General features: G+C 43.9%; 1 protein-coding gene across 2 annotated transcripts in view; it reads right to left on the bottom strand.

Annotated features, from left to right (window-relative positions):
• SLC8B1 (solute carrier family 8 member B1) overlaps positions 1-20,585 on the bottom strand; it is a 40,880-nt gene that overhangs the window by 3,811 nt on the left and 16,484 nt on the right. For both annotated transcript variants that reach the window (XM_067473266.1, XM_067473264.1), the window contains exons 2-12: positions 17,730-18,125; positions 15,661-15,813; positions 13,498-13,550; positions 13,096-13,153; positions 10,380-10,485; positions 8,764-8,931; positions 7,697-7,804; positions 4,774-4,830; positions 3,717-3,847; positions 1,730-1,871; positions 1,099-1,220 (exon numbers count right to left, since the gene is read on the bottom strand). In XM_067473266.1, the coding sequence (XP_067329367.1) occupies positions 1,099-1,220; positions 1,730-1,871; positions 3,717-3,847; positions 4,774-4,830; positions 7,697-7,804; positions 8,764-8,931; positions 10,380-10,485; positions 13,096-13,153; positions 13,498-13,550; positions 15,661-15,813; positions 17,730-17,957 (1,326 nt within the window). In that variant the 5' untranslated portion in view covers positions 17,958-18,125. The remainder of the gene's footprint in view (positions 1-1,098; positions 1,221-1,729; positions 1,872-3,716; positions 3,848-4,773; positions 4,831-7,696; positions 7,805-8,763; positions 8,932-10,379; positions 10,486-13,095; positions 13,154-13,497; positions 13,551-15,660; positions 15,814-17,729; positions 18,126-20,585) is intronic.

Genomic DNA, 20,585 nt, shown 5'->3' with positions numbered 1-20,585 from the left:
GAACGGATCTCAGAAATGGGATCTCGCAAGCAAAGAGGTATGGTCTTGTCCTGTCAGAAATATTAAATATTGTCTAGTCCAAGTTTTGAGAACTATCTAAGTTTTGAGAACTATCTGAAAGAGGAGAATCATTCGGAATACCAAGTTTTGAAAACTATCTAAGCTTTGAGAACTATCTAAGTTTTGAGAACTATCTAAAAGAGGAGAATTATTCGGAATAGTCTTGTATTTGATGGACTAAGATTCATAGAGGAAAATACTTATAATAAGAACTTTGCAGCAGTATGCAGAGAAACAGTTAAGAAAGTATTAATGAAAAGAAGTTTGGAAGTAACTATTTTTATTTTAATATTTTTTCTTTTTCCTTTTTTCTCTTCTATTTTTCTGTTTCTTCTAGATCTTTTAAAATTTCCTAATTTTCTTTGATTAATTGTTCCCCCACTTTCATTGTATTCTTATGTTTTAGTACTCAGATGATAAGCAATAAAAATTATTTAAAAAACAAATATTAAATATTAACTTGAGTATTTTTGATTACAAAAGTGTGAAACTAAACACTGAAAGAACTAGGCCGAAGCCTGATAGAGTTAGTGGGCCAGGGCTGGCTTCATCTTGAGGACAGTGAGTAGGCCAAAGCCTGTCAGAGTTAGTTTTGCCTCAGTGGGGGAACTCCTCATTCTGTGTGAAGAGGTGTCTGTGTAAGGAGAAGCTTCTTGTGTGGAGCTCCAGTATATAAAGCTACTATGTATTTGTTTATTCGTGTTGTGGAAACATAGTTATTGTAAATAGTGCAACTATATTATTTTACTACGAAGAAAAGCCTACTTTGGAAAATATAAGATTAGGTTCCTGTGGGTCTTTTCGGGTTATAGGGCCTAGTGATTCCAGCCATGAAAGCCTTCGACAATACAAATATAAGATTGGTCTTGTGTCTTTTTGTTCTTTTATCACTTTGGGCTGTTGGCGCTGGGTCACGCTGCTGCTGAGTTGCTCTGCTGTACATTTTTGAGGAGGGTCTTTTATTGTTAAGCCCACTCGCCCAACATGGCCCACTTCATTCATTCCACAGTCCCACCACTTTTCCAAGACGATGCTCACCCAGTGGTATTTTGGCGGCACTTCGTTCTTCGTAGTGACAAAGATGATCACCGCCATGGCAACCCCTGCCAGCAACACCACACCCCACACCGGAAAGATGCCCTGGATCTTGTAAAGTCCATCTGCAGGAGAAACAGAAACAAACAAAACCATTGCTTTGGCCCTCCGCTGATCCGAAATCATGGATTTCTTCACTGGCAGAGGATCGGACTAGACAACAATAGTTAGGATCCCTATCAATTATATGGAGCCTACTATCCTAAGGCGGGTCCAGAATTTCAAGCCCACCATGATCCCATCCCTGAGTGGTCTACCAGCTTCCATTATGAAAGGTCGAAAAGCTTCTTGAAGTGCAACTCTATCCTACGGTTTTCTTGTCCAGCCTGATTCAGAGGTTTCCTCTGAGGCTGACAAAGTGGGGTTTGCCTAACTTCACCTAGTAGATATGCATTTGGTATTCAAACCCACAGGATTGTGCAACCACTAGGGATGCAATTTGGGGCTTCTAGGAGCTGAAGTCCAAAATATCTGGTGGGCCAGAGGTTCCTATCATAGTTCTGCCTCCTTCCTCTCTCTTCCCATGCATGACATTCCCACAGCATACGCTCAAGGAAGGGAACCCCGTGCTTACACCCGCCAGACTTCAACGTGAGGACACAGAAGACGGGGCCCACAATCAGGTGGAGACAGTTCAAGGGCCGGGTCCAGTTCTGATCTTCTCTGTCGGGATCCACGATGGGGACTGTAAGGCGCAGCACAAACTCAATCGGCAACTACAGGGGAAACATGACTCGTTAAGCTGGATGAAGACACCATCTATCTGAAAGACTCTTTCCTACTTTAAATCTGTGTTTCAAAAACTGCCCTTAAAAAAAGAACAATCTTTAAAAAACTAACACCTCCATCTCCACCTTCCAAAGAAGGAATGATTATACATGTTGAAAGCATTTCAGGGTTCTCCACTAAAGTTGAATGGTGAGGGAGTTAAAGATATATAAAAAGAAGGACAGAGCTATACCATGGAACTCACTGCCATGAGACAGAGTGAAAGCTGTCAATCTGAATTGTTTTAAACTAAGTTTTGGATATATTTCAAGAAAATAAAGGCTTCCATTAAGGACCAGAGAGAGTACAGCTTCACCATGGCTAGTACCAGAGAGGTAACATACTGGAAAGGATATTACTAAATCTGTAGGCCTTTGGACTGAGCCAACAAGACTTTTCCTAATTATGTTCTTTCTTAAATATTCAAATCATGATTATTTATTTATTTATTTGAAAGATTTATATTCTGCCCTTTTCATCCCAAAGGGGATTCAGGGCGGAGCACAACATACAAACGGCAAAAATTCCATGCCGGGACATAAAATAACTATAAATATAACAAACATTAAAATCAGTCATATCTACTTTAAAATCAGCTGTTGAAAACCAGTAAGTGGAGTAGGTTCTCTATTATTGCATTACTGCACTGCCCCAAAGGCCTGGTCTACAGCCAGGTCTTTACCATCTTCCTGAAGGACAGAAGGGAGGGGGCAATCACTGAGAAGGCCCTCTCTCTTGTCCCCACCAATGCACCTGTGACAGAGGCAGGACCTAGAGCAGGGCCTCCCCAGAAGATCTTAGTCGGACAGGTAAACTGGGCCGGAGCCATTTAGGGCTTTATAGGCCAAAGCCAGTACTTTGAATTGTGCCCAGTAGCAAACAGGCAGTCAGTGGAGGTGATGTAACATGGGAGTTGTGTGCTCCTTGTATGCCGCCCCAGTTTTTAACCTGGCTGTCTCTTGTTGGACTATTTGAAGCTTCTGAACAGTCTTCAAAGGCAGCCCCACGTACAGCGCGTTGCAGTAGTCTATCCTGGTTGTAACAAGTTTGGACCACCATGGCCAAATCTGATTTCCCAAGGTATGGGTGCAATTGGCGCACAAGTTTTAATTGTGCGAAAGCCCTCCTAGCCACTGCCACAACCTGAGGTTCCAGGCTCAGCGATGAGTCCAGGAGGACTCCCAAGCTGCAAACCTGCACCTTCAAGGGGAGTGTAACTCCATCCAGCACAGGCTGTAACCCTATACCCTGTTCGGCAATGCGACTGACCAGGAGGACTTCTGTAATTGCCAATCACTTTCAGCAACCAGTGATGGAAAGAAGTTGTGACCAAGGCTAGACGGACAGGCCAACCCAACAGTAGCAGTGTCCATTGGTAAGTTCTCTGCTGTTTCATGTGGGTCACCAAAGTGACCCATCCCTCGCCACAAGAGAAGCCAAGTGGTCACAATACAGTCCGCAAGGAGAACCACCAGATACTACAGGGAAGTAGCTAATGAGAACGTTCTTTTTGTAAAAGGAGATGATTGGTATTAACTGCAGACTGTGGGCACATTATACAGTGGTCCAAGTTTCCACCCAAACAAAATCCAAAAGCTTCCTTTTATTATACCCTTCTGTGTGAACCACCAGGAAAAGATTTTCCCAAGAAAACAGCACTGTAAAGCTCAAGGAAGGTTGCCCTTTGATGGATACAGAGTCAAATCGACATTTGCCCTTGGTTAAGAGCATAATATATGACATGAAAGTAATTTGACCTGTGTCACATTACTTTCATAAACCCAGCCAGTTACCTTGAAGGCCTTGATCAGCCTCCAGTAACAGGGCTTCCTCCTCCATTTCCTGTAGTCCAGGGGGTTGACAGAGCGAATTAGGATCTGGAATGTACTTTCCTCTGAAGGGAGCAGGGCCTGGTATTCTTCACCTGCACACAGGAGGGAAAGGGACAATGAAATACAGGACTATTGGACTATCATGGATTCCATGTTGCTCCATGTTGGCCACAGAAGAATCCCCCTTTCAGAAAGACCAAGAGCAGAAAACTGTGGCGTAATGGAAAATAAACCACATGTAGTTTATGTTGGATCAGCCCACACACTGCCTTGCTAGGGAAAGAAAATATGCCATGCAGGTGAACATAAAATATCGTTTACTCTTCTTAGTTCAGAACAACATATGTACATTGAATTGTTGTAAATTTTTCAGGCTGTATGGTCATGTTCCAGAAGCAGTCTCTCCTGACGTTACACCTGCATCTATGGTTTCCAACAGACCTGACAACCTCTGAGGATGCCTGCCATAGATGCAGGTGAAACGTCAGGAGAGAATGCTTCTGGAACATGGCCATACAGCCCAAAAAACTTACAACAGCCCTGTGATTCCAGCCATGAAAGCCTTTGACAATACATTGAACATATGTACAATATGATCAGTTGCTTCAACTCACTAAATGTCCTCTCAGAGAATTAAAATAGCATTTCTTTGTCCATATGAGATAACTTCTTTTCAGCAGCCAAGAAGCAAATCAGTCTGTCTCTCTCTGCTTCTCTCTTCCAATTGTCTCTCTGCACATGCATAGCTTGACCCTGAACAAAATTGCAACAGTATCCAAAAGTTTCAGGCTCAGCCATCACCCCATACATTGCCAACTAATCGGCTTCATGCACTTTATTTTACAGTTGATACACACACACTTACTGATCCCTTGCATTCTCTAACAATAGCAACATCCGTCATCGCTTCGAAAGAACATAGGCGGCTTATGTAGGAAAAGATACTTCTAGAAATGTGCCCCTCTTCCATCATTCCCGCCAAGCTCTTTTTCAGTCCTAAAGGTTGGATTTGACTCACCGTAGTCACCTCCAGTGACGCTTGAGGCATCCCCATCTTCGGAGTCCGTCGGATGCTCTGTTAAAAGACAGAAGTAAGAGTAAAAAAGGCAGAGGTAGGATTGGTCAAATAAAGTGCTCAAAGGGACAAACTTAGAAGCTGAAAGCCTTTGCAGATTACAGTGATTTTGGTTTTTTGGAGGACCCTCTGAACATGGGTAGAGATCTGAACTGTATCCTGAAAGATGTAACAGTCTCAAGATTTAAAATTAGTAATGAGAAAACAACAATGTTGACCAAGAATCTGACAAAAATGGATCTGAAAATCTTATCTGAGAAATTGGGTTTTCAAGCTGTACAAAATGTCAAATGTTAGGTATAAACATTTCTACTAAAACTCAAAAGTTGCTTAAGGATAATTATAAACAAGCATGGAAAGAAGTTGTAAAAGCTTTACATCAGTGGAAAGGTTTACAGCTGTCTCTTATTGGTAGAATTCCAGGTATAAAGATGAATGTACGACCAAGGTTACTGTTTCTATTTCAAGCTTTGTGGGGAAAGGATGTACCAATGGTTCCTTTTCACTAAATGGGTGTAGAAAACAAAGAATACAACCACCAGAGAATGGAAAGCCCTTAGATTAGATAACATAGATTGTTTGTAGTTTGCAGTCACTAGTTTTTTATGTTTAGGAAGTAGTAGTATTATTATAGAAAAAGTGTTTTTAATCTTTTCTTGTTGATGACATTTTGTTTTTTGTATGTATGTAGGTTTCGTTTTAATCTGTCTTAACAAAAATGTAAACATAAAAAGTGCTCAAAAGCCTGAGTTATTTCCGGGGTAAATGCATCTGGGATATACCAATGGGCCTTCTATCAATGAGGCTAATGATCAAATATAGTACTTTCTCTTCTGAAAATAGGGATGCATAGATCTGTTCGCTTCGGCTTTTTGTTACATCCATCCTTGGTTCATCTACTGAGAATTTATGTTGAAAGTATTTGTGAGAAATCTGTAGACATTTTTCTGCACCTTTCTCCTAATGCACTTTTGGCCTGCATTTCTGGCTGTCTTTCATTCTCCCCTTTCAATGGGAAAAACACTAGAAAATACGGAGAAGTCTATCTTAATGTTCTATCAAAGGCTTTCATGGCCGAAATCACTGGGTTGCTGTGAGTTTTCCGGGCTGTCTGGCCATGTTCCAGAAGCATTATCTCCTAACATTTCACCCATATCTATGGCAGGCATCCCCAGAGGTTGTGAGGTCTGTTGGAAACTAGGCAAGTGGGGTTTATATCCTTGTGGAATAATGTCCAGGGTGGGAGAAAGAACTGTCTGCTTGAGGCGAGTGGGGATTTTGCAATTGGGCTCCTTGATTAGCATTGAATAGCCTTGCAGCTTCAAAGCCTGGCTGCTTCCTGCCTGGGGGAATCCTTTGTTAGGAAGTGTTAGCTGGCCCTAATTGTTTCCTGATTAGAATTCCCTGTTTTCTGGTGTTTTTCTTTATTTACTGTCCTGATTTTAGAGTTTTTAAAATACTGGTAGCCAGATTTTGTTCATTTTTATGGTTTCCTCCTTTCTGTTGAAATTGTCCACATGCTTGTGGATTTCAGTGGCTTCTCTGTGTAGCCTGACATGCATGGTATTTGTCAGAATGGTTCAGCATTTCTGTGTTCTCCAATAGGTTGGTTCATCAGGTGTTCTGCTATGACAGACTTCTCTGGTTCAATTAGTCTGCAGTGCCTTTCATGTTCTTTGATTCATGTCTGGGCAATGTTTGGTTGCGTGGTCCCTATGTAGACTTGTCCACTGCTGCATGGTATACGGTAGACGCCTGCAGAGGTGAGAGGATCCCTCTTGCCCTTTGCTGAACGCAGCATTTGTTGGATTTTCTTACTGGGTCTGTAGATAGTTTGTAGGTTGTGTTTCTTCATCAGCTTCCCTATGCACTCAGTGGTTTCCTTGATGCTGCATTCAGCAAAGGACAAGAGGGATCCTCTCACCTCTGCAGGAGTCTACCGCATACCAGGCAGCTGTAGACAAGTCTCCATAGGGACCCCAAACGCAGCAGCATTGCCCAAATACGAATCAAGGAACATGAAAGGCACTGCAGACTAATCCAACCAGAGAAGTCAGCCATAGCAGAACACCTGATGAACCAACCTAAACACAGCATATTATTGGAGAACACAAAAAATGCTGGACCACTCAACAACAATCATGTCAGACTACACAATAAAGAAGCCATTGAAATCCACAAGCTCATTGACAATTTAAACAGGAAGGAGAAAACCATGAAAATGAACAAAATCCGGCTACCAGAATAAAAAAACAAAACAAAACAAAATGCTAAAATCAGAACAGTAAATAAAGAGCAACACTCAGAAAACAGGGGAATTCCAGACAAGAATCAACCAGGGCCATCAAACACTTCCCAACAAAGGATTCCCCCAGGCAGGAATCACTCAGTCTTTGAAGCTGCACGGCTATTCAATGCTACTCAAGGTTATTAAGTACAACTTTCACACTTGCCTCCAATAGACAAGAGTTCTTTCTTCCACCCTGGATATTCCACAAATATATAAACCCCACTTGCCTAGTTTCCAACAGACCTCACAACCTCTAAGGATGCCTGCCATAGGTGTGAGCGAAAAATCAGGAGAGAATGCTTCTGAAACATGGCCATGCAGCCCAGAAAACTCACAGCAACCAAGCCTATCTTAGTTTGTGGATTGCTTCCAAAGGGCACAATTAAAATCCAGGAACTGAAAGCATTTCTCAGGCATCCTTACTTTGACTGTGATAGCTGTCAGGGCTATCATAGAGAAGGGTGTATTTTCCTGTTACTTTCTACTTTTAAGAGATCCCAGATGGTCATGGGTTGGACCTGAGACCTTCTGTGTACAGAGAAGGAAGTCCGGTGGCTTCTTTGCTCCTTGCCTCACCTGGTTCTGCAGGGCTAGGGGGTGCCAGCCTCTCTCTGCGTTGCCTCTTGTGAAGCCATGTGGACACCACCACCGTCAAGACATAGAAGATGTAGAGGCCAAGGTAACCTGCAAAACCAAAGAGATCGCTTTACAACAGTCCAGACCACTGGGCTTTGCCTTGTGCTTAATTCAGTTGTTCTCAGCCTCTGACTCAAACTTCAGCTCCTAGAAGCCCTGCCACTATGGATTACAACACTCTAAGAGCTGAACACATATTTCTGATGGTCTTAGGAACCCCTTTAGCAGAGAAGGCTGAAGATCTCTCAGACTGTCCTTCTGTTCCTTTTTTAAGACAGGTGGCAAATTCTCCCACCAAAAGCCCTCCTGCACTGTGATTGGCTGGCCTCTCAGCCAAGGGGATGGCTGTTTCTGAGACCCCAAGCGGGGAGGGGAGAGCAGGTGTGCTCAGTGCATGGCAGCGTGGTGTGCATGCACAGGAGAGGGAGAACGTGTGAGGCTGGAGGGAGGCTCATGCCAGTGAGTCCCTTCAAGGCAGGGGGGTTCTGTGTGGGAAGTTTAGCCCAATTCTATCATTGGTGGGGTTCAGAATGCTCTTTGATTGTAGGTGAACTATAAATCCCAGCAACTACAACTCCGAAATGTCTATTTTCCTCAAACTCCACCAGTGTTCACATTTGGGCATATTGAGGATTTGTGCAAAGTTTGGTCTACATCCATCACTGTTTGAGTCCACAGTGCTCTCTGAATGTAGGTGAACTACAACTCCCAGACCCAAGGTCAATGCGCAGCAAACTCTTCCAGTATTTTCTGCAGGACATGGGAATTCTGTGTGCCAAGTTTGGCTCAATTCCATCGTTGGTGGAATTCAGAGTGCTCTTTGATTGTAGGTGAACTATAAATCCCAGCAACTACAACTCCCAACCACGTAAAAAAAATATCGGCGAAAAAGGGGTCACGAGTAGAAAAAGTTTAAGAAGCCCTGATCTAGAGGGCCACTGGTTTATTGGCCCTAGGCTCAAAAGATTCCTTGGCCTCATCTAGCAATGGCTTCTGTCTGGACTTACTCAAGGCTTCTCCCAAGGTGACCTCCTCAAAATAGAGTGCCACGAAGGTCAAGAAGACTGCCACCATATAGAAGACGGCATCCCTGAGGAATGGCCTGGAGGCTGCTGTGAAGGGTCGGACCAGGGCTATGCCGCCTGCCACGATAGTGGTGACAAAGATGCCGGCACCTGGAGAGAAAAAGATAGGTTTGGTTAAGTGTTTTCTCACCCACATAGGTTCTCTCACCCACATGAGACTGGGCACAGAGGACATTGCCGATGTTCCTCATGCCAAACCCACTGGACCAAAGGGATACACTAAGCATTTGTCGACTGGAGAAGTGCAACATCTGGAAAAAAGTGGGTTATTTATTTATCATATCAGAAGCGAACCAAGGGTACAGTTGTAATGTATTTAAAAAACACAACGTTTTTTTTAAAAAACTTAGTATTATATTAAATGTTCTTCTACCAGTAGCTGGCCACTTGGAGTGCCTCTGGTGTTGCTATAAGAAGGTCCTCCGTTGTGCATGTGGCAGGGCTCAGGCTGCATTGTAGTAGGTGGTCTGTGGTTTGCTCTTCTCCACACTCGCATGTCGTGGATTCCACTTTGTGGCCCCATTTCTTGAGGTTGGCTCTGTATCTCGTGGTGCCAGAGCGCAGTCTGTTCAGTGCCTTCCAAGTTGCCCAGTCTTCTGTGTGCCCAGGAGGGAGTCTCTCATTCGGTATCAGCCATGGCTTAAGGTTCTGGGTTTTACCCTGCCACTTTTGGACTCTCGCTTGCTGAGGTGTTCCTGCGAGTATCTCTGTAGATCTTAGAAAACTATTTATTGATTTAAGGCATTGGTGTGCTGGTGAACAGGGTATGGGCCAAAGATGTCCATGCCTTGGTCCTTTCATTATTGGCTCCTTCCCGGTGGATCTCAGTTGGTGCAATACTGGCTAAACAGTGTAATTTCTCCAGTGGTGTAGGGCGCAGACATCCTGTGATAATGTGGCATGTCACATTAAGAGCCATATCCACTGTCTTAGCGTGGTGAGATGTGTTCCACACTGGGCATGCATACTCAGCAGCAGAGTAGCAAAGTGCAAGGACAGATGTCTTCAATGTATCTGGTTGTGATCCCTAGGTTGTGCCAGTCAGCTTTCGTATGATATTATTTCTTTTTACTTGACAGTCAAGCAGTGCTTTTTGTAAGTCAGAGCATGGTCCAGAGTAACTCCCAGGTGTTTGAGTGTGCTGCAATGCTCCAGTGGGGTTCCATCCCAGGTAATCCTCATCTTGAGATGCTTGTCTATTCTTAAGGTGAAAAGCACGTTTGAATTTTAGATACATTAGGAACCAGCTGGTTTTCCCTGTAATAGGCAGTAAGAGCACTTAAAGCTTCAAAGAGCTTCTGTTCAACCATTTCAAAGTTCTCTGCTTGAGCAGTGATTGCACGATCGTCAGCATAGATGAAACTTTGTCTAGCGCCCACTTTTTGCTAGATATTCAAGCTTGTTTACTGAGTGCAAATCAGTACTGAAACTAGAGCTATCCAGTTTCCAGGAAGGAAAGCAGCAGCTCCCACCAAGGGAAAGGAAGAAAAGGACTGCAAATTGTAATTCACTATAAAGCATTCAGAACAAAAGCATACCAAAGAGTGCGCCAATGGCTAGACCAGCTGTCCGGGGGTCCGAGAATGCCACCACGGCACTGAAGACATCTGGTGCCCCATTTCCAAAGGCCAGAAAGGTGACACCATGGAAGAGAAAGTTAAGGAAAAGATCAGGTGTCCGATTGTATGCAAGATCCCTCTCCAAACCCCATAAAAACATATACCACCAAAAAAAAAAAGATGTGGATACTCGTCTGGGCTGAAAATATTATATAATGCTATATAATTAGGCCAACAATTATATGAATATATGGGTAGAAATGATGGGTTGGGTCCAGTTAATCATACTTTCAACAGCCCAACTGGTTTTCTATGGGCCTCCTCCCAGTACGACTGGACCCAAGCCATTGTTTCAATAATAAAGCATACATATTGTTGGGTTTCATCCCTGACTGCACAAGTTTCCAGCCCTCAGTGAGTTGTTAGCCTAGATAGAATTAGAGTGAGGGATTCCTTCCCCAAATTCCTATGCATGCCTATCTCAGAAAAGGCTTTGCGGGGGCTCTTCCTGCTTGCCACTATCTCCTCCCCCTTTGAATACATAGCAATGTGATATCTGTGAGGGATGAGGTAACTTCCTCTTTAAAGGTATTTTGATTGCCTTGGCTTTATTGCCCTGGTTTGGCCATGTGGTCATTCTCCATTTTGGCCTCTCTTTTCTTTTGTTTCCTTTGAGTAAGGACACATTTTGTGTTTCTCCAGGCAAGATGTAGCTGCATGGATATTTCTTACTAGCTTTCCCCTGCCATGTGTTGCTGTGGCCCAGTCTGGTGATCTAGAAAATAAAGTCATGAGAAAGTGTTGGTTTCTAATATATGTAATTTCTTTATGCTTGTGGGCAAACAGTATTTCTTGCTGTTGCTTTGTCAGTGTTGATGTTGAGATTCCCTGGTTTAAAAAAAATCATAATGGATGATATGAAGTTATTTCTGCTCACAGCACCAGATGTTTTATGCCTCTCGGTCTCATTGACTTTCAAATGTTAACTGAAGTGCAGTTTCACTTCTGGATCTCTTTGCTCTCTTCCAGATGGTGCATAAGGACCTGTTTCTTGATATATCTGACCTGCTGATTCCAAAAATGGCAACTGTTTCCCTGTATCAGTCATAATTTTTGAGATATAATTGTCCTTCTTTAGGGGCCCCTTTCAAATCTAGGATACTTTATCTGTCATATACGTATATATGTGTGTGTCTGTGAATCATATATATCTATCTATATCTATGGCTGGATGGATCTTTGTCAGGACAGCTTTGATTATGTTTTCTTGCCCTGGTGAAGGGAGCTGGTCTGGATGGCCTTAAGGCAGCATTTCTTGACCTGGGGGCCAGGACCCCTGGGAGGGTCACAATGGGCTGTCAGAAGGGTCACCAAAGACCACCAGAAAACTCAGTTTTTTCTGTTGGTCATGTGGGTTCTGCATGGGAAGTTTCACCCAATTCTATTGTTGGTTGAGTTCAGAATGCTCTTTCATTGAATCATAGAGTTGGAAGAGACCTCATGGGCCATCCAGTCCAACCCCCTGCCAAGAAGCAGGAATACTGCATTCAAAGCACCCCTGACATGGCCATCCAGCCTCTGTTTAAAAGCCTCCAAAGGAGCCTCCACCACACTTCGGGGCAGAGAGTTCCACTGCTGAACAGCTCTCACAGTCAGGAAGTTCTTCCTAATGTTCAGATGGAATCTCCTTTCTTGTAGTTTGAAGCCATTGTTTCGCATCCTAGTCTCCAGGGAAGCAGAAAACAAGCTTGCTCCCTCCTCCCTGTGACTTCCTCTCACATATTTATACATGGCTATCATGTCTCCTCTCAGCCTTCTCTTCTTCAGGCTAAACATGCCCAGCTCTTTAAGCCTCTCTTCATAGGGCTTGTTCTCCAGACCCTTGATCATTTTAGCCAGAGAGATATTGACACATTAGAGAGATATTGACACATTCCAGTTTGTCAATATCTCTCTTCAATTGTGGTGCCCAGAATTGGACACAATATTCCAGGTGTGGTCTAACCAAGGCAGAATAGAGGGGTAGCATTACTTCCCTAGATCTAGACACTATGCTCCTATTGATGCAGGCCAAAATCCCATTGGCTTTTTTTGCCACCACACTGACATTGTTGGCTCAACTTACTCCCAGTAAGTACAACTCCCAAATGTCAAGGTCTATTTCCCCCAAACTCCATCTGTGTTCATATTTGGGCATATGGAGTATTCATGGCAAGTTTGATCTAGGTCCTTCATTGTTTGAGTCCACAGTGCTCTCTGCATGTAGGTGAACTACAACTCCAAAACTCTAGGTCAATGCCCAAGAAATCCTTCTAGTGTTTTCTGTTGGTCATAAGAGTGATGTGTGCCAAATTTGGTTCAATTCCTTCATTGGTTGGGTTCAGAATTCTCTGTGATTGTAGGTGAACCATAAATCCCAGCAACTACAACTCCCAAATGACAAAATCAATTTTTAGTGATGGTCACTCCTTGGGTTAGTATGTGTCTTGTGGCCATTTCCTTTTAGTTATGACGCCTCTCAAAATAAACAGAGCATATAGATAGATAGATATTTATCCTCTCCTACTTTCCTTACAAGACAGCTTAGTAAGCTAGTTAGCTCCAAGAACCTATGAAGCTGTGGCTCCTGTAATCCTGTTCCATCCTGTTGAATGTGTGTCAATACTGCACACAGAATAAACACATGAAAGGATACTGCCACGTTGTGGGCCAACTTCAGCTTGGTGGAGATGGCAGATAAATTGGGACAGAAGCTGAAGGGGGAGAGGAAGAAAAGATGAGAAAGCACAGGTTAAACACTTTTTGATCCATTGCCTCCCGTTTCCTGAGATGATTTCTCCTTGCCTGAAGACAGCTAATCCTTAAAAGGGTGATGTGGGGAAAATATGACAACGTTGTTCTCTTGAATAAGAATTCTGCCCCCCCCCCCCATTTTCCTTCTGTCCCTCGCAAACTGTAGTTGCCTAAAGCCTCAGTTGAGCATGTAGAAATACAGTTCAGAAAAAGGGAAGGGAAAGTGGTCAATGGAAAGTGGACGCAGCAAATAGAAGAGTGAACCATTTTCAGTGTCTCAAAATGTTCTGGGGTTGTGACTTACAATTTCTCAGCGGTCACGCCAAGGATCACAAAGAGGTAAAGAAGCCACAGTGCCTGCATGAAACCAAAGGGAAGAGGTGGGTTGTTGTAAGTTTTTCGGGATGTTTCTCCTGCATCTATGGCAGGCATCCTCAGAGGTCACAACCTCTGAGGATGCCTGCCATAAATATAGGTGAAACGTCAGAAGAGAATTTATTTATGGTATTTCTATGCCGCCTTCCTCAGCCTGAAGGCGACTCAAGGAGGCTTGCAGATTGGCAGCAATTCGAAGCCACAACTATTATAAAACACAATTAAAAACATTTAGTACACATTATAAAAACCATATAAAATCATTTAAAACATAAAATCACCAGTGATTTCCTGTTAACTCATTTTCCAGAAGCATTGTCTAAGCCAGTGGTTCTCAACCTGGGGTCCCCAGATGTTTTTGGCCAACAACTCCCAGAAATCCCAGCCAGTTTACCAGCAGTTAGGATTTCTGGGAGTTGAAGGCCAAAAACATCTGGGAACCACTGGTCTAAGCCATTCCATGTTCACTCTTTCAAAGTTCCATGTTTTTCTATTACATTGCATTTCCAAAAGCTTGTTCAAAAAGCCAGGTTTTTATTGTTTTTCAGAATGTCAGGAGAGAGGGGGCTAAGCTAATATCTCTAAGGAGGGAGTTCCACAGCCAAGGGGTCACCACTGAGAAGGTCCTGTCGCCTGTCCCCGCCAGGCGCGTCTGTGACAAAGGCAGGATCGAGAGCAGGGCCTCCACAGAAGATCTTAAGTTCCTAGATGGTTCAAAAGGAGAGATACGTTCTGACAGGTAAGCTGGGCCAGAACTGTTTAGGGCTTTATAAGCTAAAGCCAGCACTTTGAATTGTGCCTGGTAGCAAACTGGCAGCCAGCGGAGCTGGCGCAACAGAGGAGTTGTGTGCTCCCTGAGCGCTGCTCCCGTTAGCAATCTGGCTGCTGCCCGCTGGACCATTTGAAGCTTCCGAACAGTCTTCAAAGGCAACCCCACATACAGTGTGTTGCAGTAGTCTATACGGGATGTAACCGGAGAGTAGACTACCGTGGCCAAGTCAGACTTCCCAAAGTACAGGTGCAGCTGGCGCACAAACTTTAATTGTGCGAATGTTCCCCTGGGCACTGCCAAAACCTGGGGTTCCAGGCTCAGCGATGAATCCAGGATCACACCCAAGGTGTGAACCTGCAACCTCAGGGGGAGTGTAACCCCATCCAACACAGGCTGTGACCCTATGCCCTGTTCAACCTTTTGACTGACCAAGAGGACCTCTGTCTTGTATGGATTCAGTTTCTATTTTTCCACCCTTATCCAGACTGTCACAGTGGCCACAGTTCAGGACCTGAATGAATGCTTCTGGAACCTGGCCTTACAGCCCGAAAACTCACAACAACCTAGTGATTCCGGTCATGAAAGCCTTCTACAATACAAAGGGAAGAGTCTCACAAAAACTGGAAAGAGATTTTCCCCAAAGCTGAGACCATCCAGTTCAGTGTCTAACCACCATCATGCTCCCCTGGTTTATGCAAAGCTTTCCAAAGCAAGGATAGTGAGAGCTCAGAAATCTGCCTTTCAAAACAGACACTATGTCTCCACTTGAGCTGAAGCGGCTCCATGCGTATCGCTCCTTGAAGTGGCTTCTGCCTGAACCCAAGAAATGCCCAGCATGTTACTTCCTTCTCCCAGAAATGGCACTTCATCTTTGGAAGGGTGAAAGCCAGAATCAATTCCCTGAGCATGAGTCACCATGGCACTCCCTCTTGTGTTGCAATGGCTTCTCTCAAAGTTGTGGCGCTTGGTGTGCCACAAATGGCTTGATTCTTGTTCTGACTCAAAATTCATTCTGCCCTCCATGCTTTTGGGCCTGAAGTAGCCATGCTGGGTGGGGATTCTGGGAAAGATAGTCCAAAACTAACATTCCCAAGCTCTGCTTATGCTCCACTGCACCATCCTCTTTTCTAGTCCTAGTTGGTCCAGGATCCCTTCCAAATCTGAATCAGATTTCACTCTCCTCTGGCAGCCCGCCCAAAGGAGAACATCCTGCTGCTGATTTCCCCTGGCATCTTTCATGGCAGACCTTCAGAGATCCCACTACAAGTCAAGGAGAAAGGAAAAGGGGGTCCCTTCACAACTCATTGCTTTGGTCCTTACATAGAGGGTTACGGCCAGAGGTTGCAGGGAAGCAGGGAAGATGCAGAAGACGCCGTTGAGGTAATTGAGAAACCCGCCTTCCATCTGACAGTCCGGGTTGTTCTTGATGAAGGAGCAGCGTCCAGAGATGTTCTGCTTCTTCACCTCTCTGCACTTGAATATAGAGAGAAAGACGAGAGAGGGTAAGTAAATAGAGAGGGAAAATTAATCAAAAAGTGTATGTAAAGGATGGGGGGAAAGGAAGAGAGAGAAAGAGGAAAAGAGAGGGAAGGGAATGAAAGAAAAGAGCAAAAAGAATGAGAAAGAGCAAAAAGAAGAGGGAAGGAAAGAAGGAATCAAGGAAGGGATTAGAAGACCAAAAGGAGAGAAAGAGCAAAGGGAGGAAGGGAAGGAAGGAAGGGGTTAGAAGACCAGAAAGAGAGAAAGAGCAAAGAAAGACACCAGGTGAGCCCAGTGGTCTTATTTGTTTATTATTTATTTATTTACAGCATTTTTATCCCGCTCTTTTCAGCCCGAAGGCGACTCAGGGTGGCGTACAAATTGGCAACAATTAGATGCCACAACATACATACATAAAACTATAATAATCAATGTTTTCCAATTCAACTCCTTATCCATTTACATCGTTTAAGCTGTTTGGTGTTCGTTATTTCATCATACTGTGTTTATCTGATTATGCTGCGGTTCCAAAAGCTTGCTCAAAGAACCAGGTTTTTACTGTATTCCTAAAGGTCAGGAGGGAGGGGGCCAATCGAATATCCCTAGGAAGGGGGTTCCACAGCCGAGGGGGCACCACTGAGAAGACCCTGTCTCTCGTCCCTGCCAAATGTGCTTGTGAGGCACGTGGGATCAAAGCAGGGCCTCCCCAGACGATCTTAAATTCCTAGATGGTTCGTAAGGAGAGATACGTTTGGACAGAGAAGCTGGGCCGGAACCATTTAGGGCTTTATAGGCTAAAAAGCCAGCATTTTGAATTGTGCTCGGTAGCAAACTGGGAGCCAGTGGAGCTGGCACAACAGAGGAGTTGTGTGCTCCCTGAGCGCTGCTTCCGTTAGTAACCTGGCTGCTGCCTGCTGGACCATTTGAAGCTTCCAAACAGTCAACAAAGGCAACCCCATGTGGAGTGCGTTGCAGTAGTCTATATGGGATGTAACCAGAGCGTGGACTACCGTGGCCAAGTCAGACTTCCCAAGGTACGGGCGCAACTGGCGCACAAGCTTTGACTGTGCAAATGCTCCCCTGGGCACTGCCAAAACCTGAAGTTCCAGGCTCAGCGATGAGTCCAGGATCACACCCAAGGTGCGAACCTGCGTCTTCACGGGGAGTGTAACCCTATCCAATACAGGCTGTGACCCTATCCCCTGTTCGGCCTTCCGACTGACCTGGAGTAGCTCTGTCTTGTCTGGATTCAATTTCAATTTGTTCCATCTTATATTTATTTACAAGCATTTCCATCTTTCCCTTCAATTGAACCTATCAACACAACTAACACACTCCATTTAATTCAAATTAAAGAAGGAGCTCCCGTGGCGCAATGGGTTGAACCCTTGTGCTGGCAGGACTGAAGACCGACAGGTCGGAGGTTAGAATCCGAAGAGAGCGCAGATTAGCTCCCTCTGTCAGCTCCAGCTCCCCATGTGGGGACATGAGACAAGCCTCCTACAAAAATGGTAAAACATCAAAAAAAATCTGGGTGTCCTCTGGGCAACGTCCTTGAAGACGGCCACTTCTCTCACACCAGAAGTGACTTGTAGTTTCTCAAGTCACACCTAACACACAAAGAAGAGATTAAAGAAGAGAAGCAGGGAGGGGGCAAAACCATCAGCAACAATGCCAGCAATTGTAAAGAGGATATTAAATGTATTATCCACTGAAACCTGAGGGGAATAAAATGATTGTTGCTGGGATCTAGAGAGGTGGTACTAAGTGAGTGTCGTTGGACTGGGTTTTCAATTGAGATGCCAGCACTATGAAGGCCATTTCCAATAGTACTAAGTAAACTAACTTGCCCCACAGACAACGATAAGCTTCTCGTGTTCAGGAAGGAGAGAGTAACTTCCCTTACTTACATCTACATGTGGACCCGGGTCCAGGATCCTGATGGCCTGCCCTCTACTGTCGAAGGGAAGAGGCACTGAGCTCTCGGCATCCTGCAATCCAAAAGGAGATCCTCGAGCGTTGGCCTCCCCAAAGAGCATCCAGGTCACAGCAACGACCCAGACAGTTTGCATGATGCCCGCCGGTTTGGTTCCAAATCTAAAGGGACCCACTGTCCAGTTAAAACTTCTGCACATCATGGCATCGTCTGTCTTGGAAGCAAGTGGGGAAAAGGGAGACAAAAAGCAAAGCACCAGGCTCTAACCACCAGGATATTTCACAAATGCAAACCGTTGGTGGAAATGGAGAAGTGAAGCTCGCCTGGCAGAAAGGTGGAAAACGCTCCTTCCCTTTGTCGAGAGCTGGAGCTGTGGAAAAGCAGAAGGGAGAAAGTAACTTTCGGCTGGATTCCGTGGAGAAAAATAGGAAGCAGTCTAGCTACAACCCGTGGAAATTGATCGGAATCAGTGAAGGCCAGGGATGTAATAACGCAGTGGTTTCAACCTTCCTATTGCCATGACCCCTTAATACAGTTCCTCGAATTGTGGTGACCCCCAACCATAAAATTATTTTTGTTGCTACTTCATAACTGTAATTTTGCTACTGTTATGAATCGTAATGTAAATATCTGATATGCAGGATGTATTTTCATTCACTGGACTAAATTTGCCACAAATACCCAATATGCCCAACTTTGAATACTGGTGGGGTTGGGACGGGGTGTTTCTCATTTGAGAGTTGTAGTTGCTAGGATTTATAGTTCACCTGCAATCAAAGAGAATTCTGAACTCCACCAACAATGGAATTGAACCAAACTTGGCACACAGAAATCCCATGACCAAAAGAAAATACTGGAAGAGTTTGGTAGGCATTGTCCAGGAGTTGCAGTTCACCTACATCCAGAGTGCATTGTGGGCTCAAACAATGATGGATTTGGACAAAATTTGTTATGAATACTCAATATGCCCAAATGTGAACACTGCTGGAGTTTGGGGGAAACAGACCTCGACATTATTGCTGGGATTTATAGTTCACCTACAATTAAAGAGCATTCTGAACCCCACATAGGATAGAATTGGGTCAAACTTCCCACACAGAACCCCCATGACCAACAGAAAATACTGTTTTCTGATGGTCTTTGGCAACCCCTTTGACACCCCCTCGCAACCCCAGTTTGTGAAATGCTGCAATAATGAAAGTTGCCTCCCCTCAGCTTCAACGTTTCAAGACTTTTGTCACCTCTAGGAAAGAAAACGAGCAGACACAGAAGAAGGGCTTTCCATTTGAGGCTCAATCGCAACTCGAGGGCAACCCTTGCCCCCTATGCCACAAAAGTCCTGACAGAGGTCACCAAGCCAATCACTTGAAAGCCAAACACAGACCATTTCGAGAGGTCTTTTTTCAAAAAAGTCATTATCAGCTGACTTGTTTACCCAGCCTTTCAGCTCCCAAGATAATAAGCCCAGCGTTCATTCTTTCTTAGAGGGAGTCTGTCCCTCATCCATCCTCAACTTGGACTTCTTTTAAAAAATGACAGAAAAGGGATGGATAGACAGGTTGAGTTCTCAATTTTATAATTTTGCGTGTATTCATTCAAAGAACTGTTTCATCCAGCTTTGGCATCAGCCTGCAGTTGAGAAATGCAGATCACTTTTAATGTATTAAAAATACATGGATTATACACTCTGAAAGCACCTTTTGCATAGTAAGATATGCCTTGGACTCTAAAAGGCACTCATATATTAAAACTAGGTGAATTATTTAGAAATTTCCAAGTATATTTCCCATAAAAGACATCATATACTTTTAAGCCGAGAACTGAATCTCAAAAACTAAGGATGTTTGAATGCGGACAGAGGCAGAAAGTCACTTTTTCCAACTTGTAAGCCTTCCCATTCAATTACAAGCGGGTTCGAGGAGCAAAGGGCATATTGATACAATAAAAGGCCCACTCGAAGGTATTGAAAATCCCTCAAAGGGATTTCCCTTGTGCTTGTTGAATCTTTAACTTCAATATCCTGCTGTTGGTAAGCTGAGAAACTATCACTTTTTATTATGCTCAGAATGAGACTTTTAAGACTCGGCTGATTTCACTGGCTGGGAATCATATACCTTTATTTTATATTACTTTTAATTCAACCGAATTTTAAGAGCATAATTTGTTCCATGGTGTTTTTAAAATTATTTGCACTGTTTTGAATTTTGCTGCAAACAGCCTCAATTTAAGGGAAGAAGCAGGAGATAATAGATCAATATCCAAACTTCTGTTCTTCCCAGGTAAGTTCCATATCTGATCATAAACTACCTTCCAGGTCCTTTGAAGACAGGAAAGGTCTCAAACGATAGTAACAACTCATAGGATTGTGGGAACGGCATTTATCTTTCACTTGTCATTCTTTTCTTGTTGTTGATTTAATTGTCGAACTTCCGGATTAGCTGCTGTTTTAACTGTTTGAGGCTTTACCTTCTATTAGGAGCCACCTTGGTTCTGAAAGAAGTGTGGAGTATAAATCAAATCAATAAGCAATGGAGCCCGAAATGGAGGGATTTCTTTTTAAACTGCCAGCTTTACCTGGCTATTCTTAACCTCCTGTGAGTCAGAAATCCCTTCAGATGTATTCCAAATCTCCCAGAGATCCACCAGTGGCTCCTGATCAAGAGCTTAGAGGACTTATTTTGGGATGAGACCTCCCAGAATCCACTGGAAGAATGGCTATGAAGGGCACTGAAGGATTCTGGAAGCTGCAGTCCAACAAACAAACTTGTCCACGTTCTGGATCTACCTTTTAGTTTCAAAATAAAATCGTCAAAAGGTGAAAAGAAGAGCA

This window comes from Anolis sagrei, chromosome X, assembly GCF_037176765.1.
Source record: "Anolis sagrei isolate rAnoSag1 chromosome X, rAnoSag1.mat, whole genome shotgun sequence".
NCBI lineage: Eukaryota > Metazoa > Chordata > Lepidosauria > Squamata > Dactyloidae > Anolis > Anolis sagrei.
The sequence above is the reverse complement of the archived record's forward strand: the minus strand, read 5'-3'. Positions and strand labels throughout refer to the sequence as shown.